General features: G+C 43.7%; 1 protein-coding gene across 2 annotated transcripts in view; it reads right to left on the bottom strand.

The window, feature by feature from the left end:
* Positions 1-19,788, bottom strand: part of DOCK1 (dedicator of cytokinesis 1) — a 545,628-nt gene that overhangs the window by 197,508 nt on the left and 328,332 nt on the right. For both annotated transcript variants that reach the window (XM_065923534.1, XM_065923535.1), the window contains exons 28-29: positions 11,398-11,499; positions 20-114 (exon numbers count right to left, since the gene is read on the bottom strand). In XM_065923534.1, coding sequence (XP_065779606.1) covers positions 20-114; positions 11,398-11,499 — 197 coding nt within the window. The remainder of the gene's footprint in view (positions 1-19; positions 115-11,397; positions 11,500-19,788) is intronic.

Here is a 19,788-nt window from a genome sequence, read left to right as displayed (position 1 = left end):
GACCCTCCCCCGTACTCACTTATTTTGCATCATGTTCATGATCACCCAGTCGAACGGGTAGACATTCTTTCCAATGAGGTTCTTAAACATGATGAATGTCTCCATCAGGAAATCCTGAAATAAGAGCAGAACGTTCAAACAGCCCACCGAGAAAAAGGTAAAAACCAATACCCACCTCTACCCCCAGAATAACTGCATTATAAATGACCTTATTATTATTACCTTTTTTTTAGCTGAATGAAAACATAGCAGAAGGTAATGAAGATATATTTCACAGAGCTGTATATGACACTTTCTGCCTTTCTGTGTACCGGAGCACCTCATGTCCTGGAGAACTTTTTCAAGGATATATTAAAAGAAAGTCTCTGGTCATGTCCCTCTAAGAGTTAGAAGGAATAAATCCCTGAAAGTTACACATATTTACACTCTTTCTGCTTAAGGAAACACTTTCAATCAAATATAGCATGCAGGTTATAACTATGTCTTGTATTTACTCCGAGTGAGTGAAAGTCGCTCAGTTGTGTCCGACTCTTTGCGACCCCATGGACTATACAGTCCATGGAACTCTCCAGGCCAGAATACTAGAGTGGGTAGCCTTTCCCGTCTCCAGGGGATCTTGCCAACACAGGAAATGAACCCAGGTCTCCTGCATTGCAGGCGGATTCTTTACTAAATGAGCTATCAGGGAACATTTTAATTATAAACAGGGTCCATCAAGTTCAACCTGCAGTATTATTATCCTTCCCTTTTTCTTACATAATTTAACAAATGAAAGGTTCAGACAGAACTCCTGACCATCTGCACCTAGTCAGCACTCTGTAAACCAATCGAGCACATGGTCAAGTTGCCAGTCTTTTATGTGGCATCATCAACTCCATAAGCTACTCAGTGACGGCTCTGTTGTCTCCTAGATGGTCCCCTGCATTTCAGAGCGGAGCCCTGCTTCTGATTAGACTGCTCCTGGCATCAGGAGCGGCTTCCCTACTCCTAGTGGGTCCATTCTGTGCCTGTCAGAATTAGGAGATTTTCTTGAATCTGACAGTTCAGTGCTTATTCTGAGCTCACCTGAACAAAACAAGCAGGTGTCCTAAAAGCACATGCCCCAGTGATATAGGGCACTTGGTCCCTCAAGATCTGGGTGGAAAGGGAACAAGCGACTGAGAAGTCACATTAGGAAAACGAGGCCACGGTCATAGATGAGCAAATGAATGGATGTTTCCCATTTATTTCATCTACTGATTCATAATTAGGTGCAATGGCTGTGAAGACCGAGGTGGTGAGCAGAATTTAAGCAGCCCAGAAAGCAATTCCCAGCACAGAGATCTACCCAAGACCTTCTTGCAAAAAGACACAAGTTCTATTTGACGGTAGGAATAAGCCAAGGATCAAAGACACCTACTCTGCCACCTTACCAACAATGGCCAGCTTACAGAGTTATAGCGTGTCATTTCTGCTGCGGGAGGGCTTTGTGGAGCCCCTCCCGTGAATAAAAACACCAGGAGCCACCATGATCACACCTGTCACAACAGAGGCCTCCAGTGCAGGAGTGCAGGAGAGGTCAGGCAGAAGGCAGAGTCAAGAGGGAAAAGTGAGTCCTGTGTCCTTCCAACTCTGCCCCCAGGAGTCCCGACCATCAGGGCTTGCGAGCAAGGGGCATTCTTGATGCCCCCCCGACACAAGGAACACTTCTCCCCAGTTTAATTCCTGAAACTCATACTTCACTACTTAAGTTTCCCTACTTTGTCAAGAGTTTCCCATTTTAATGACCAGGTTGCCCCCTTTGCGGGCTGAGTGTCGTAATTTAGTCACATCTCTATTTGCATGAAATTGCTGGCTTTCTTGCTGATTACTCCTCAAAGCCTAATAATTGAGATACCGGGTCTGGTTTTTATTATTCTGGAAAAGAAGCATATTTTCCCAACACCAACTCCTTTTTTTTTTTTTTTTCTCTAGGAAACACAGTCCCATACTTCATTAGTATGGCTCAGCTATTAAATGTTGGTACTTTGCTGATCAAACAAAATGCTGCAGATTGTGGGAGATGAGGTTTTTCAAGGCTTTCCCTGTTGGTCTGCATAAATTACCAGCCATGGCGGTGGTCCCCACCACTGCATTTGCCGGAGTGGCTGATGAGGCTGAACAGGCTATCACAACTGCCATCTCCAAGTTGACAAGAGGAGGTGGAGGATTTCATACACGTTTTGTGAAAATTTCATCATTTTATATCAACCCATTCCTACTGCATTTTTAGTTAGATTGTACACAGGATGTTCCATATAATAAGGGAACAGCTCTAATAAGAGCCATCAATGCATTCCATAGGCAAAGTCTTCTTGTTATAAAACCATCTGCTTCTGTCCATCTCTGGCCCCACCCACTTGGAAAACTGGTCATCATTTTTCACCAGGACTCCCAGAGGGGAAGCCTAGCCCATCTATCTATGACCATTCTAGTCTGTCTTGATCCCGATACTTCATTCAGAGTGACCTCTTCAAACGTGATCAAGGCAACAACACTTTCCCAATCTTCCACTGAACCTACATCCTCAGTGGCTTCCAGATGTTCTTAGGTAAAAGCCAAAGGGTCTTAATCCTCAGAAGGAGGAAGATATGCTTCTCTTAAGTTAAAGAAATAACTATTTGAGACAAGGACCATCAATAGATGCTAAACTCAACTGATGAAAAACTGCTAGAGGATAAGATCTCTGGCAATTTCCTGTGGACACCAGAGTATTATCCAAAGTTTCACGATGACCTTTAAGGGCCACCTATCTCACAACAGAGAGATCCAGATGTCATTCCCTTTTGACCAAGTGATCAAACCTATTATCATCAGTAGTGGTCAGCCTGGAATTCTTAGCCTCCTGACAGACATAACAGGGCATGCTTAACCACAACTTCTCTTCCGCTTGCCAAAAGGTGAACTTGAATTTCAGATCAAGCTTCCAGTTTGTGAAGGGCTTCCCTGGTGGCTCAGATGCTAAAGAGTTCACCTGCAACGTGGGAGACTTGGCTTTAATCCCTAGGTCGGGACAATCCCCTAGGGAAAGGAAGGGCTACCCAATTCAGTCTTCTTGCCTAGAGAATTCCATGGACAGAGGAGACTGGCAGGCTACAGTCCATGGGGTCAAAAAGAGTAGGACGTGACTGAGTGACCAACACTTTCACTTTCCAGTCCATGGGACATATGATTGTGAAGAAACGAATCTTCACACAAGGCAGCAATCGAAAATTACAGAATCGGGGCGGGGCAGGGGGAGAGGGGGAAGGTGCAGCCGAAGTCTGCAAAGCTAATGGCTCTATCTGTTCAAAAGAAAAAAAATATAAAAATGAAATTGAATTTTAAAAAGTGATGCCATGAAAGGGAAGGAAAAACAAGGCGGTGAACTTATTTTAGAAAAAAAAAAAAGAGATTAATGAGAAATAAGCAAATACAATGAGCGAATCTGGACTAGATGCAGATTTGAGAAAGCCTGCAATGAAAGACAACAGAGATTGGGAGAATCGAGGGAGAATCTGAACATAGATCGTATGAAGAGATGACAGTAATGTTCTGGAAGAACAATGAAGCCACTGGACATTGTATTCATCCTTGAGAGCTGTCTGCTGAACCACTTACATTGTTTCTCACATTCAGACAGGATTTCGCTACATATTAATAGAAAAAGATATCTAGAGGTACACAAGTAAGTAACTAAGTGGTTAGTCGCTCCGTCTTGTCAGACTCATCGTAGCCCCGTGGACTTTAGCCCGCCTGACTCCTCTGTCCATGGAATTCTCCAGGCAAGAATACTGAAGTGGGTTGCCGTTCCCTTCTCTAGGTAATCTTCCTGAGCCAGGGATCGAACCTGGGACTCCCTGCTTTGCAGGTGGGTTCTTTACCATCTGAGCAGCCAGGGAAGCCCACTAGAGGTAGATAGTAGAGGCCAATATGGCAGAATGCTTGCAACCAATGAAGTCAAATGATAGGAATAATGGTTTTCATTGTACAATCCTTTCAGCTTTTCTGTATGCTTGACATTTTAAATGATAAATAGAGGGAAGCTTGCAAGCCAAATGGGGACACTCAATATGAGATTAGTGGACTGTATCACCATCAACAGTCTGTTTTTGATACACTTCTATTGATCGGCAAGAGGCTACCATGGGGAGAAACTGAGTAAAGCATACAAAAATGCTCTGTATTATTTCTTTACAGCTGCGTGTGCCTCTACAATTCTCTCAAAACAAAATTTTACTCAAAAAATATATGCTTTAAAATAATTAGTGGAAAAATAGTAAACCAATGACATAGACAGAGGTTCATAACCCTGTACAGGAGGCCATGATCAAAACCATCCCCAAGAAAAAGAAATGCAAAAAGGCAAAGTGTTATCTGAGGAGGCCATACAAAGATCTGCGAAAAGCAGAGAAGCAAGAGGCAAAGGAGAAAAGGAAAGATATACCCACTTGAATGCACAGTTCCAAAGGATAGCAAGAAGAGATAAGAACATCTTCCTAAGTGATCAATGCAAAGAAACAGAGGAAAACAATAGAATGGGAAAGACTAGAGATATCTTCAAGAAAATTAGAGATACCAAGGGAAAATTTCATGCCAAGATGGGCTCAATAAAGGCCAGAAATGGTATGGATCTAACAGAAGGAAAAGATATTAAGAAGAGGTGGCAAGAATACACAGAAGAACTGTACAAAAAAAGATCTTAATGACGCAGATAACAACAATGGTATGATCACTGACCTAGAAGCAGACATCCTGGAGTGTTAGGTAAAATGGGTCTTAGGAAGCGTCACTATGAAAAAGCTAGTGGAGGTGATGGAATTCCAGCTGAGTTATTTCAAGTCCTAAGAGATGATGCTATGAAAGTGCTACACTCAATATGCCAACAAATTTGGAAAACTCAGCAGTGGCCACAGGAATGGAAAGGTCAGTTTTCATTCCAATCCCAAAGAAAGGCAATGTCAAAAAATGTTCCAACTCCCACACAATCACACTCATCTCACATGCTAGCAAAGTAATGCTCAAAATTCTCTAAGCTAAGTTTCAACGGTATCTGAACAGAGAACTTCCAGATGTTCAAGCTAGAAAAGGCAGAGGAACCAGAGATTAAATTGCCAACATCTGGTGGATCATAGAAAAAGCAAGAGAATTCCAGGAAAACATCTACTTCTGCTTCACTGACTACTCTAAAGCCTTTGACTGTGTGGATCACAACAAACTGGAAAATTCTTAAGGAGATGGGAATACCAGGCCACCTGACCTGCCTCCTGAGAAACCTGTATGCAGATCAAGAAGCAACAGTTAGAGACAGTTATGGAACAACAGACTGGTTCCAAACTGGGAAAGGAATATGTCAAGGCTGTATACTGTCACCCTGCTTATTTAATGATATGCAGAGTACATCATGCAAAATGCTCGGCTGGATGAAGCACAAGCTGAAATCAATATTGCCAGGAGATACACCAATAACCTCAGATACGCAGATGACACCACACTTACGGCAGAAAGTGAAAAGGATATAAAGAGCCTCTTGATGAAAGTGAAAGAGGAGAGCGAAAAAGCTTAAAACTCAACATTCAAAGAATGAAGATCATGGCATCTGATCCCATTACTTCATGGCAAATAGATGGGGAAGCAATGGAAACAGTGATAGAATTTACCTTCTTGGGCTCCAAAATCACTGCAGATGGTGACTGCAGCCATGAAACTAAAAGACGCCTGTTTCTTGGAAGAAAAGCTATGACCAACCTAGACAGCATATTAAAAAGCAGAGACATTACTTTGCCAACAAAGGTCCATCTAGTCAAGGCTATGGTTTTTCCAGTAGTCATGTAAGGATGCGAGTGATGGATCATAAAGAAAGCTGAGCACCAAAGAATATTTTTGAACTATGGTGTTGGAGAAGACTCTTGAGAGTCCCTTGGACTGCAAGATCAAACCAGTCAATCCAAAAGGAAATCAGTCCTGAATACTCTTTGGAAGAACTGATGCTGAAGCTGAAGCTCCAATACTCTGGGCACCTGACGCAAAGAGCTGACTCATTGGAAAAGACCCTGATGCTGGGAAAGATTGAAGGCAGGAGGAGAAGGCGATGACAGAGGATGAGATGTTTGGATGGCCTCACCGACTCGATAGACATCAGTTTGAGCAAAATCCAGGAGTTGGTGATGGACAGGGAAGCCTGGCATGGTGCAGTCTATGGGGTTGCAGAGTTGGACACAACTCGGTGACTCAACTGAACTGAACTGAATGGCACAGAAACGGAGATCAGAGAAACAGAAAGACACAAAACCTCTTTGCATGACCTCTGGGGCCCTGTGCTGTTAGACACCCCAGTGCCTCTCAAGGCCCACCACCCTCATTCTCCCCTACCTACAGCACTCTTTCTCCTCTTCCCACACATTCCACAATCCTCTCTTTTGCAAAAAAGCCTTCTGAAGGCTTCCCCGGTGGTCCAGTAGGAAGGGGACTGGACCATGCAATGCAGGGCACACTGATTCATCCTGGCCAGGGAACTATGATCCCATGTGCTGGAGAGGGACTCAGCCCAGGAGCCTCAGCTGCTGAGCCTGGGCAGCATAACTAGAGTCTTTGGGCCATGAGGGAAAACCCTGGCAGCTAAGACCAGACACAGCCAAACGAATAATTTTTTTTTTTCTTAAAGCCTTTTCTAGGACTTCCCTGGTGGTTCAGCGTTTAAGAATCTGCCTTCCAATGCAGGGGACGTGGGTTCGATTCCTCAAGTCGAGGAGCAAAGACCCCACATACCAAGGGGCAAACAAGTCCGTGCACCGCCATTAATTACTAAGCTTGTAACCATTGAGCTCATGTGCCACAACTAAGCCTCGACACAGCCAAATATAAAGAAAAAAATATCTGTAAATTTTTTTATTTAAAGACTTCCCGTCCACCTGACTCAGCCCAGTGTGTCTGATTGACAATGACCATTCTTTTGGAGCATGGATAACCTGGGTTGTCTGACGGACTCCCTGCTAAACTGTGATGCTCTCCACTACACCGGGGGCCTCAAAGCAAGACATGTCTGCACTGCGGCTGTCATTACCTCCACTGTGTTAACACAGTTGCTCTTCACTAAGCAGCTTGTGAGTGAACTCACTGTAAAAGGATTTCGCACCCTTGGACTCAGCATCCAGGGTAGAAAGTCATCGATAGACTTCATCTCTGAAGAATGGTCATAGGGATAAAGAAACAGATGCCTACCGCCAGGCTCCTCTGCCCACTCATGACAGTATCTACACAGGCTTGCAAATCACTCTTTGGTGAATATTTTCACATGGAACTCAGGGCCTTTAAGACCAGGCCTGCCCAAGAGCAGAAGGCTTCCTAGGCAAGGACAGTCACACAGCGAACATCCTTGCTTTCAAAATCCCTGTGAGCATCATCACCACTTTCCATCAGTTGAGAAGTCACCCTGGACCACGGCGACACAGGCTGGTGGTTGATGGGGACGGACAAGAAACAAAGAAAGGGCAACAGGCGCTATTCTACCAGGTGAGACCAAGGCAGGCGTCAGGAGGGGTTCTCAGAAGAGGTTGGACAGATGGAGACAGGAGGCATTTCAGGAAGAGGGCCCTGAGATCTCAGAGGGCTGCCAGGTCGGGCATCCCTAGGTAACCTACGAGAGGACAGAACTGGGAGAGGCCACGGGAAGGAGGAGGAGCACGTGGCAGACTGTGGCTGCCCCTGGGTCCTCCTCAGAGATGAGAAGGTCCCTGCAGGCTGGTTCTCTGAACCTTCACGGTCCTGTATCTTGGATTCTCTCAACCTGTAACTGACAAGCATCACGTCTACCCGCAACGTCTGGGGATAAGTCCTTACTCAGTCCCACCACAGACATTCCTTAGGGCCACTTAGCGGGAATCTGGGACACGTGTCAAGAGAACAGTCTGCCCCGGAAGGTCCAGAGTACTCCTCATCACCTCGATCTTACCATGGACACTGAGCAGGTTCTCCACTTGTGGTCCTGACTCTGCCTTGGACCCAGGACCGCCAGCAGCCGCATCTTCAGACCAGCATCTCCAATGCAGAAGAAGAACTTAAAGACCCCTCATGGCTGCCCATCCTAAAGGGACTGCCTCTACTGTGACAATTTTGAGCTGAAATGTCCATCCTCTTTCTTTACTGGCTTAGCCTTTCCATTTCGTGCTATGTTCCACCCTCTCACGGTCTGGGGGCCCAAGGGGCCATCTGATAGGCCATAAAAGTAACAGTTCTGAGGCTCACGACTTTGATGTTGATCAAAACTGCAATTTTGTCTGAGAATAACTCATTCATCCAAAAAAGGGCTAAATTTGAAAACCTAAGGTAACACTTTTAACAAGGAAGTGGTCTTAAGAAAAGAGTTGAGGCTCTTTGCACATTGCAATGCTGATTAACTTCCGATTATTTAACACAAAATACTCTTTTGATTTTGTGAGCAGTTGTCCAAGTAGAAAAATACTCAAATCCTCTCTACGGATAGTTAACAGACAGGAACCCATTTTACAAAGGTTCTGACAGGTTAACAACAATAAAAAAGGTTTACAATCCTTGCAGTATGAATTCGTGATATCCAAACCACAAATGGCATTTCACAATGGAAATCAAATTGTTCGCAAATAATTGATGCTCTGAACCACTGTGTCTATAGAAATAAACTCCTTTGGGAAATCAGGGCCACAACACATAACAAGTATCTGATGATCTGCTTCCTGCAAGGAGAGAGGGTACATGCTTGGAATTCAGGAAGTTACAGTCATTTTTAAACACCATTTTGTAAAATCACTTTTTCATGATATCCTGAAGCTTCCCTATCCACAGCACACTTGAATAATTTGGATTAAATATTTTTAACAGTTTGCATGAATCAAATGATTTTGATAACGTGACTAATCTGTAAAGGACAAATGATCTATTGGAGCCCTGAGTTTTCAGCATGGGTAATGCTTCTCCTTCTGAAAAGTTTATCCTTCAGCCTGAACCACTGTCTAGGAAATTGCTCATGTAGATTTAGCTACAACTGCCTTGAAGCTCACATTCAGAAAACTAAGATCATGGCATACAGTCCCATCAGTTTATGGCAAATAGATGGGGAAACAGTGGAAACAGTGGTTGACTTTATTTTGGGGGGCTCCAAAATCACTGCAGATGGTGACTGCAGCCATGAAATTAATAGATGCTTACTCCACGGAAGGAAAGTTATGACCAATCTAGATAGCATATTAAAAAGCAGAGACATTACTTTGCCAACAAAGGTCTGTCTAGTCAAGGCTATGGTTTTTCCAGTGGTCATGTATGGATGTGAGATTTGGACGGTGAAGAAAGCTGAGCACTGAAGAATTGATGCTTTTGAACTGTTGTGTTGGAGAAGACTCTTGAGAGTCCCTTGGACTGCAAGGAGATTCAACCAGTCCATCCTAAAGGAGATCAGTCCTGGGTGTTCATTGGAAGGACTGATGTTGAAGCTGAAACTCCAATACTTTGGCCACCTGATGTGATGAGCTGACTCATTTCAAAAGACCCTGATGCTGGGAAAGACTGAAGGTGGGAGGAGAAGGGGATGACAGAGGATGAGATGGTTGGATGGCATCACCAACTCAATGGACATGAGTTTGGGTGAACTCCGGGAGTTGGTGATAGACAGGGAAGCCTGGAGTGCTGCAGTCCATGGGGTCACAAGGGTCGGACACAACTGAGTGACTGAACTGAACTGAGCTGATCCTTCCGATGGTCAAACAGGAGGCATGAAATGTTTCACATGGCAAACTGGACTTCACTATGACATGCCTGCTGAAGAATCCCAAGATAACATCACATGTGATATGTTACATGCGTGAGAAGAGTCCTAAATTACACTGCTCCTTAATATTACACAAAAACTAAACATATAACACCTGAGAATAGCCCTACATTAAACTGCTCATTAATATTACACAAAAACTAAACACATAGACACACCATCACATACACATTCTTGCTCCTTGACTCCTTTGTAAGATTTTTTTTTCTGATGTGGATCATTTTTAAAGTGTTTATTGAATTTGTTAATAATATTGTTTCTGTTTTGTGTTTCAGTTTTTTTGGCCATGTGACATGTGGGACCTCAGGTTCCCGACCAGGGGTCAAACCCACACCCCCTGCATTGGAAGGCGAAGTCTTAACCACTGGACCACAGGGAAGTCCCCCTTGACTTTGACGGAAGGAAAATTGCTATGATTTTAAGGTATAAATCCATTTGTGTATCTTTAGAAATTTAAATCCATGTGTTACTTATTATCTATTATATTATTAAGTATTACATATACAAACTTAAATATACATATGCATACACACATATGCATAAACATACCCATATATAATGTCAGCAATTAGTGAGGTAGCTTTTTTTTTAATTAGAATTAATCCTTTGAAAAAATTCTTAAATGCCTTGTCTTCTGACCATCCCTTAATAAGACTGATGTCAAGTGCAATCAATATTGTTTTGGAAATACTAGAAGAGCTTCCTGTGGTCTGTAGGAATCTAGGGACCTCAGAAATGGAATCGGTGTTGCGAGACACGGGAGCGGAGGGTGGCCATCTACTTGGCAACTCTGCAGACGCACTGGCGGTGGCTTCGCTGAGGACATCTGCCATATGGCCCTGCAACGTCAGCTTGTCAGGGACGGTGCCTCTAAGGATCCGTTCCTCTCGATTGTACTTCTCCTAATTAAGTTGTATCACAGTCTCACTAAAGATGACTAGAGAATTATTTCCAGAAATGCTAATGAGTCTCCATGATGAGAGCTAATTAATAACGGAGCACAATTTAAGGCTGAAAATTCTCCTTGGCTTCTGCTATCGAGCATCAATCGATAAATAAACAGGAGCTAATGGTAGACTCTCCGTGGTAACATCTCCAAATTTATCATGACCCCAAAGTATGGGAGAGGGAAGAACAGAAAAAGGATTTTTCTGGGCTGACACCCTGGGTCACTCTCCAGGTCAGTACAAGGAGTGAGACTATCTCGGGAAGCTTATCTTCTCGCTCTCTCTTTTTAATTTTAAACTTTGTATTTTGTATTGGGGTATAGCTGATTAACAATGTTGCGGTAGTTTCAGAAGGGATTCAGCGTTATATATATACGTGCGTTATCCATTCTCCAAACTCCCCTCCCATCCAGGCTGCCACACAGCGCTGAGCAGAGATCCAAGTGCTATGCAGTAGGTCCTTGTTGGTTATCCATTTTAAATAGGACCTTCATCTTCTTACAAACACACCTTTACCTAGACCATCCCTGGGCTTCTGAAGTCAAGTGGAGGCAAATCTAAAATCATATTGAAAGTGGAAATGTTGATATCAGCTTTTTGCCTAAAATGCTGACCTTAAAACAAGGTTATATGAAAAGGTAGAGTCACACTCACCACCACATCGGTCCTCATCTTTCCAAAAGTCTTGATCAAATGGGCATAATGATAGTCTTCCATCTGTCGTAGAATAGCTGTCATACAGGCCACGAAGTTTCCCTGCAAACAAATCATAAGTTACAGTTAGATAAGCAGAGAACAACACCCAAAAGTTGCTATAAACTAACAGGGCCTTCTCTTGTTTTTCCTCTTCTGTAACAGCAGAGAAGGCAATGGCACCCACTCCGGTCCTCTTGCCTGGAAAGTCCCATGGACGGAGCAGCCTGGGGGGCTACAGTCCATGGGGTCGCTAAGAGTCGGACACGACCAAGTGACCTCACTTTCACTTTTCACTTTCATGCACTGGAGAAGGAAATGGCAACCCACTCCAGTGTTCTTGCCTGGAGAATCCCAGGGGTGGGGGAGCCTGGTGGGCTGCTGTCTGTGGGGTCGCACAGAGTCGGACACAATGGAAGCTTCGCAGCAGCAGCAGCTGCTATGACACTAGGTTCTCATTAGTTATCTGTTTTATACATGTGAGAGTAAAAGCCGCTCAGTGGGGTCTGACTCCTTGTGACCCCATGGGCTACACAGTCCACGGAATTCTCCAGGCCAGAATGCTGGAGTGGGTAGCCCATCCCTTCTCCAGGGGATCTTCCCCACCCAGGAATCTAACCGGGGTCTCCCGTACTGCAGGGGGATTCTTTTCCAGCTGAGCCACCAGGGAAGCCAGTTTACACATAACGGTGTGTGCATGTTAATCCCAATCCTTAAAAATGCATTCAAATATACATTAGGTGCAGACAAATACTGTCTGATTCCACTTATACGATTCTACTTAATCTAGAATAGTCTGATTCATAGTCAGAAAGTACATTGGTAGATGTACCAGGGGCTGGGGGTTTTGGGGGTGCAGAGTGGGGAGGGGGAGTTAGTGTATAACGGGGACAGTTTCAGTTTAGGAAGGTGAAAAATTCGAGAAGTGGAGGAGGATGGCGAGAGCTGCTTAGGGCCACTGAACTGTACAGTTAACTATAGTTAAAACAGTACGTGACCTCTACCACGATAAAAAAATAAAAACTCTGGTTGGGGGTGGGGAGGAGAATTGACGTGAACCAAGAGTCTGGGGTCACAGCCCATCAAGGAGACACCACGAGTGAGGCTGGCCAGCTAGGTGACCAGTCACTGCAGCCTCAGCATCTTCTCTTTTGCTACAGTTCTGCCTCTCTGACTCCATTAAATGCTTGCTGATACACGACTGTCCAGTCTGGAAAAAACAAGCTTGAAAGGTTTTCTGCATTAAATCTGTGCAAATGGGAGACAGGACTGAGATCACTGCCACTTCTGTTTTGTGCTCTCCGGACAGTCGCTGCCCTGATTATCAGGCCAAGTATGCGTGCAGCACCTCCTCCTGGGCTGTGGCAAAGAACGGCCTTTTATTTCTCAAATCTGCCTGTATCCCCCTTGGCCAATTTGGAGGCAATCACCAGTGACTCCACAATGAGTTATGGTCCAATTCTCCTCCAGGAGAAGCATGTGGGGAGGAATGCAGCCTCATCAGAATGAAAAGTGGGAGAGGCAGGAATTTCTCATAACAGACAGAGCTGGCAGGAAAGCGAAAGAAGGGAAAAAAAGAAACCACCAAAGGAAATCAAGACACGGAGAAAGGGCAGGACCAGAGCACTGACCAGCGGAAGTGTGGACGTGTTTGCACGTGCGGGTCCGTGCACCTCTGTGTGTGTGCAGACACACCAAGGCACATTTGGTCTAGTGACTAGGCAGGGGGTTAAACTGTCTTGTTGCCATTAATTGCAATATATCATTTCTGAGGTTCATGGCTAACAGCATCCTAACAACCTTCTTTGCTTTGAAATATTTTCCCCTAAAGTAATGACATTGCAAGAAATATAGGACCTATGTTTTCTCCCATTAAAGCAGTATGAGTCTGGTAAAATTATAGGATGAGACATACTCTGAGACATGCCCTAATTTTGCCTTGTTAAATGAGTTCACAGATTGTATTCTTTCACTAATTCTACTTTTACAAGCAATATATTTGAATGCCTGGATATCTCTTGTATGAATTTGGAATGCATGCTCTGTAGTGAAATATCAAAGTCCACTATTTTTTTCTGAGCCATTTTATATCTGTAATATACATATATGCTTCCACATGAGTCCTCAGGGAATGCATTATGTAAGTTGGACAAATAAAATAATGATAAGATGGTATCTTCCATTTGCCCAGAACTGTAAATTATTTGTGAATGATGATAATTGCTGAAATTTAGATTCCAAGTTGGTGTTCAGGAAAAGAGCTTAAATAATGCTTGTTTTCCACTGGAGGAATGATCTGTAAAATGGCAAGACATCCATTTATGAAGATGAACTTTTGAAATATGTAGGTAGTTAGCATCTTGTTGAGCACAAGAGAAGCTGTCTTTGTATCTTCTTTACTCTTGATGAAAGTCATCTTTTGGATAACAGTCTTCATCATCATATTACATGTTAATTGATTACCATGTGTCAAGCACCATGCCGAGACCATTAGAAACAAGGCCTCATTCAATCACACCACAGATTCTCTTCTTGTTCCCATATTATAGGCAGTAAAACTGAGGCAGAAAAGTGTTCCCCTCTCAATGAAAATATGGAAACCCAGCTGTGAACCCAGAATACCACCTATGAGGAAGGTGCTGAGGAGCTGGGCTAATTTTCCAGTTACCCAGAGATGCATTCTAATTATTTTTCTGAGAAATTTGAAGTCACTGCTAATGGCCAACCTGAAACAGAGTTTCACTTTCTCATACTTCTGCAGTCATTAGAGAAAGTTGGGAAGATCATGCGGAAATGGAAAAGGTGGCCATAGACAGTGTCCCCAGGTCTGCCCTGACCCAGCTGGCTATGACCTGGACACCTCCCGCCCAGACAAGGAGCTTGTCTAGAACAAGAAGGGTCACCTGCCAGGGGTTTAAATTAACTTTCTGCAGGTCAGAGGGTTAAAGATTCGGGACTCCACAGTACAGTCACTGAAATCACGAAGCCAGCCGTGTATAATTCAGAGCAATGGACTCACATATTGCACTTTAAATGTAAAGTTCAAAGTAGAAAGAAGACCCCAGAGCAGTCTTGAAAAGGCAAAGAACATGTGTAGGAAGTAATATCCATGAAAAAACAACACACACATACAGAACATCCAGAGTCTAGCCAGATACTCAAACGGGTGACGTGGACACACTCAGTTTAGGTAGCAGACTGCCACGTAATGCTGAAAAATTCATGCAAGGCAAAGGCTGGGGGAACCGACGTGATGCAGAAAATGTAAACCTGAAGAGAACAAGGCAATTTCCATTAAGCGAATCCTGGGAAGGCTTCAGGGGCTGATCAGGAGGTTTGTACATGCATGAGAACGTCACAGAGACAGCAACCAAACGGCCTCTTGTCTAAGCGACGGGGACTGATGGGAGGACAGGGGCAGGTCATCAGCTTGAGTCAGAGGTCAAAAGGCCAGCAGACACAGTGCACTCCCTACTTACCTTACGGAAACGTTACGGAAGCAACTGGTACTGTTCAGTCTTGCTTAGAGGAAGCAAATCTTTCTATTTCAGTCCTATCTAAGCAGAAATGCTGGACCCCACCGAGAAAGAGGTGATATATCTGTCAAGTTTCACAGAAAGGCTCCCTCTTTCCTTGGGAATGGAGTCCCGTGCGAGGGGGCCAGCATCCTTAGAGAAGAAACATGGCGGACACCATGGGGCAATGCCGCCTATGTGAACTCAGGGGAAGAGCGGTGGGTTTCCAAGGGTAGACGCAAAGCAGGCATTTATGGAACCTGTGACTGAAACCAATCGATCTTCTATGACCCACCTCCCAGAATATTGGAAATAAAAGCAAAAATAAACAAATGGGACCTAATGAAAATTAAAAGCTTCTGCATTACAAAGGAAACTATAAGTAAGGTGAAAAGACAGCCCTCAGATTGGGAGAAAATAATAGCAAATGAAGAAACAGACAAAGGATTAATCTCAAAAATATACAAGCAACTCCTGAAGCTCAATTCCAGAAAAATAAATGACCCAATCAAAAAATGGGCCAAAGAACTAAACAGACATTTCTCCAAAGAAGACATACAGATGGCTAACAAACACATGAAAAGATGCTCCACATCCCTCATTATCAGAGAAATGCAAATCAAAACCACAATGAGGTACCATTACACGCCAGTCAGGATGGCTGCTATCCAAAAGTCTACAAGCAATAAATGCTGGAGAGGGTGTGGAGAAAAGGGAACCCTCTTACACTGTTGGTGGGAATGCAAACTAGTATAGCCACTATGGAAAACAGTGTGGAGATTTCTTAAAAAACTGGAAATAGAACTGCCATATGACCCAGCAATCCCACTCCTGGGCATACACACTGAGGAATCCAGATCTGAAAGAGACACGTGCACCCCAATGTTCATCGCAGCACTGTTTATAATAACCAGGACATGGAAGCAACCTAGATGCCCATCAGCAGACGAATGGATAAGGAAGCTGTGGTACATATACACCATGGAATATTACTCAGCCATTAAAAAGAAATTCATTTGAATCAGTTCTAATGAGATGGATGAAACTGGAGCCCATTATACAGAGTGAAGTAAGCCAGAAAGATAAAGAACATTACAGCATACTAACACATATATATGGGATTTAGAAAGATGGTAACGATGGCCTTATATGCAAAACAGAAAAAGAGACACAGAAGTACAGAACAGACTTTTGGACTCTGTGGGAGAAGGTGAGGGTGGGATGTTTCAAAAGAACAGCATGTATATTACCTATGGTGAAACAGATCACCAGCCCAGGTGGGATGCATGAGTCAAGTGCTCGGGCCTGGTGGGCTGGGAAGACTCAGAGGAATTGGGTGGAGAGGGAGGTGGGAGGGGGGATCGGGATGGGGAATACGTGTAACTCTATGGCTGATTCATATCAATGTATGACAAAACCCACTGAAAAAAAAAAAAAAAAGAAACCAATCACACACCAGAAACAGAAATGGGGCGAGCTGTGACACAAAACTTACTCTGCAGGCTCAGAAGAAAACTACTGTCTAATGCCTGGCCACTGATTTACTGGAAATGCATTTAGAAGTCATAGGACGCTTTTAGTTTAGACAATGGGTGGGTGGGCAGGTAGGCTGGGGGTGATGGTACAGAATTCTTCCTGGAAGCTGAGCCTGGGGGTCGGGTTCTAGTCCCAGTGGCTGAGTAAAAATGAGCAAATAAATAAAAGTAAGACATATTCCGTATGACTTCAAAGCAATGCAAAATAGGGACAGAGAAGTCAGGAGGCGGTGGCAGAACTTTTAAAAATCAGGACATGGAAGCCTCATAAACAAAAAAATGTGAACTTCATTAGCAATCAGAGATGAAAATGGTATATCATTATTTGCCTGCCAAAATAGCAGAGGAGTATTTAAGTGATGATAATGTTAGCAAGGGCGCAGGGGATGAGCACTCTTAGACACCACTGGTGGGAGCATAAATTGCTATAACCTTTTAAAAAAGCGATTTGGCAATAGGTTTAAAAAGTCTTGGAAAAAAATATTCATCTCCTCAGGGTAATTCTAACTCTCACAAGCCACCTAAGGAAGTAATTCAGAATCAGAAACTTTATGCCCAAAGATGGCCATTGCATCTCTGAAAACATCTCAGTGTTCAACAGCTAGGAACTGTAGAAGTAATATGATAGTTTGTAAGATTGCAAGGTAAAATACAGGATGCCCAGCTCAATTTGAATCTCAGAAAAATACGTCCCAAAGATTGCATTGGAAATTTTGCACGTGACATTCATATACTAAGGAAATGATTTGTTGTTTACCTGAAGTTCATTTTTTATTTGCTAATTCACATAAACATACCATAGTTTTTTGATGAAATATTATGCAACCATCAAACAATAATCATGAAAATATGAACTGTTTTAAATAGCACAAGAAAATGCTCAAAGATGAAAATCAGACGTAATCATGGTACTGATAGTTTTCAGCAAAACAAAAAAATATAGCACAGAAAAAATAAAAAGAGGAAACAATTCAAAGAAAAGACACCACATAGTCATGAGGGCGCGAGGATGAGTCCAGATTACTTTTAAAACTGGAAAATATATTAGCATTTTAAAAGGTGGGACAGGAACTGAGAGAGTGGCACTGACATATACACACCACCAAATGTAAAACAGATAGCGGGTGGGAATTTGCTGTATAAGGAAGGGAGCGCAACCCAGGGCTCTGTGACAACCTCCAGTGGTGGGATGGGGTGGAGGGTGAGAAGGGGCTCAAGACGGAGGGGACATAGGTGCACTTATGGCCAATTCGCATTGTGTATGGCAGAGACCAACACAGCACGGTAAAGCGATGATCCTCCAAGTAAAAAATAAATTCTGAAAACAGGGAGGCGTTAGATGGACAGTTGAGATCTCCACTTTCTCCCCCTGACCATTAGTGTCCTTAGGGATTACCTTATTCTCAAAAAGATCTTTCCTGGGGCTCCCTCTGCCCACGTGGACTAGGTCACTGCTTCTCAAGCCTTGGACTGAACTTGCTCCTGTGCCCTCCTAGAAAGAACTCTTTCCTGGCCCTCCTCCAGTTTCAATCTGGAACACCCGTGCTCTAAGCAGGTGGCCAGGTAGGCTGGAGAACAGGAGAACGCAGCACCGCTGGTGGAGGGGGGCAAGGTGGGGCAGGCGAGCGAGTGCATGAAGCCCCAGTGGGATAGAGAGACAAAAGGCTTCTAACAAAGGTCAAAGTTTGAAGAATGATGACTTAGGGTGAGTTCTTGTCGATGGTATCTTTCCCATCTTTGCCTAGTCTAGGGTCCAACACTGTGTACATGAATTAGAAGGAAAAATCCCAAGGATGTGTATTCACAGTCCTGAGCTGTGAAGGGGCTCCTCTTTCATGTAAAGACATCAGGACTGAGTCATGAGGCTCAGAGACTGAAGTTTGACATTGCTCTTCACAATGCCATCCACAGTCCAGAATGCTTCATACACCCCTGGATCTCCAATATTCTGGGAGGTGGGTCATAGAGGATCTTGCTGAGATTTATGTCGGAGAGTGTTTTGCCTATGTTCTCCTCTAGGAGTTGTATAGTTTCTGGTCTTACATTTAGATCTTTAATCCATTTTGAGTTTATTTTTGTGTATGGTGTTAGAAAGTGTTCTAGTTTCATTCTTTTACAAGTGGTTGACCAGTTTCCCCAGCACCACTTGTTCAAGAGGTTGTCTTTTATCCATTGTATATCCTTGCCTCCTTTGTCAAAGATAAGGTGTCCATAGGTTCGTGGATTTATCTCTGGGCTTTCTATTCTGTTCCATTGATCTATATTTCTGTCTTTGTGCCAGTACCATACTGTCTTGATAACTGTGCCACCCACTTCTTTTGACTTCAATCTTTCCCAGCATCAGGGTCTTTTCCAAAGAGATGGCTCTTTGCATCAGGGGGTCAAAGTATTGGAGCTTCAGCTTCAGCATCAGTCCTTCCAGTGAATATACAGGTTGATTTCCTTTCAAAGGCAGGGGTGATATGAAATAAATCCCCATACAGGTAAGTTCCTGAACAGATAAGGAGAAGCCCTAGAGAACGCAAGGATTTCTGTTTTCAAGAGGGAAAGCCAATGGTGAAATGTTTAAAGGTTCTATTTGTTATAAGGAAACTTAAGAGAGAAAAACAGGGAGTCCAGACAGATAACACAAAGAATATCTCAATATGTCATTCACTGGCCCAAAGCATCCTCCAAAACCTCTGTAGAGATGATATTTGTGAAAAATACACATAGGGGGCATCCACATAACAAATTAAAAACAACCGTAAACACAAACTCATCTGTTTCCTCACATTAAACTGACAATAATGTTTCTAAAATTCACAAATGCACAAAGACCAAGAGAATAAGAGAGACAGAACCACAGAGGAGAGAATTCTGGAAGCTGACAAGCGGATGCAGGAATGGTTACTGGCTGTGCTGGAAGCAGGAAGGGAGTGAATATCTATCAGGAATCCTGTTGATTCTGGGCAGAGAGTCCTGGAAAGTCTCAGAAACTGGAGCTGCCAGTTACTCAGAGAGCGAGGCTACATGTCAACTGGAAATGAAAAGCCCTGACGTCTTTAAAACCTGGCCAATATGTCCACTCCAGTAGGTCCCCTAAGGGAACCAGCTCGCTCCCAGCAGGGAAGCATGTGTTTACCGTCCTGGCAAAACAGAAGAGACAGTGGGGCAGGAGCACTTGGCTGAGACTGTCCAGTGATGGGAAGCTGATCATTCTAAATGCCCATGCTGCTCTGCTCAGCTCGGCTCCCTGCAAAGCAGCAAGGATAAGCAGCCCGCACTTAAGCCCCATAACAAACTGGACCAGGCAACTAGAA

This window comes from Muntiacus reevesi, chromosome 2 (genome assembly GCF_963930625.1).
Source record: "Muntiacus reevesi chromosome 2, mMunRee1.1, whole genome shotgun sequence".
NCBI classification, from domain to species: Eukaryota; Metazoa; Chordata; class Mammalia; order Artiodactyla; family Cervidae; genus Muntiacus; species Muntiacus reevesi.
The sequence above is the reverse complement of the archived record's forward strand: the minus strand, read 5'-3'. Positions and strand labels throughout refer to the sequence as shown.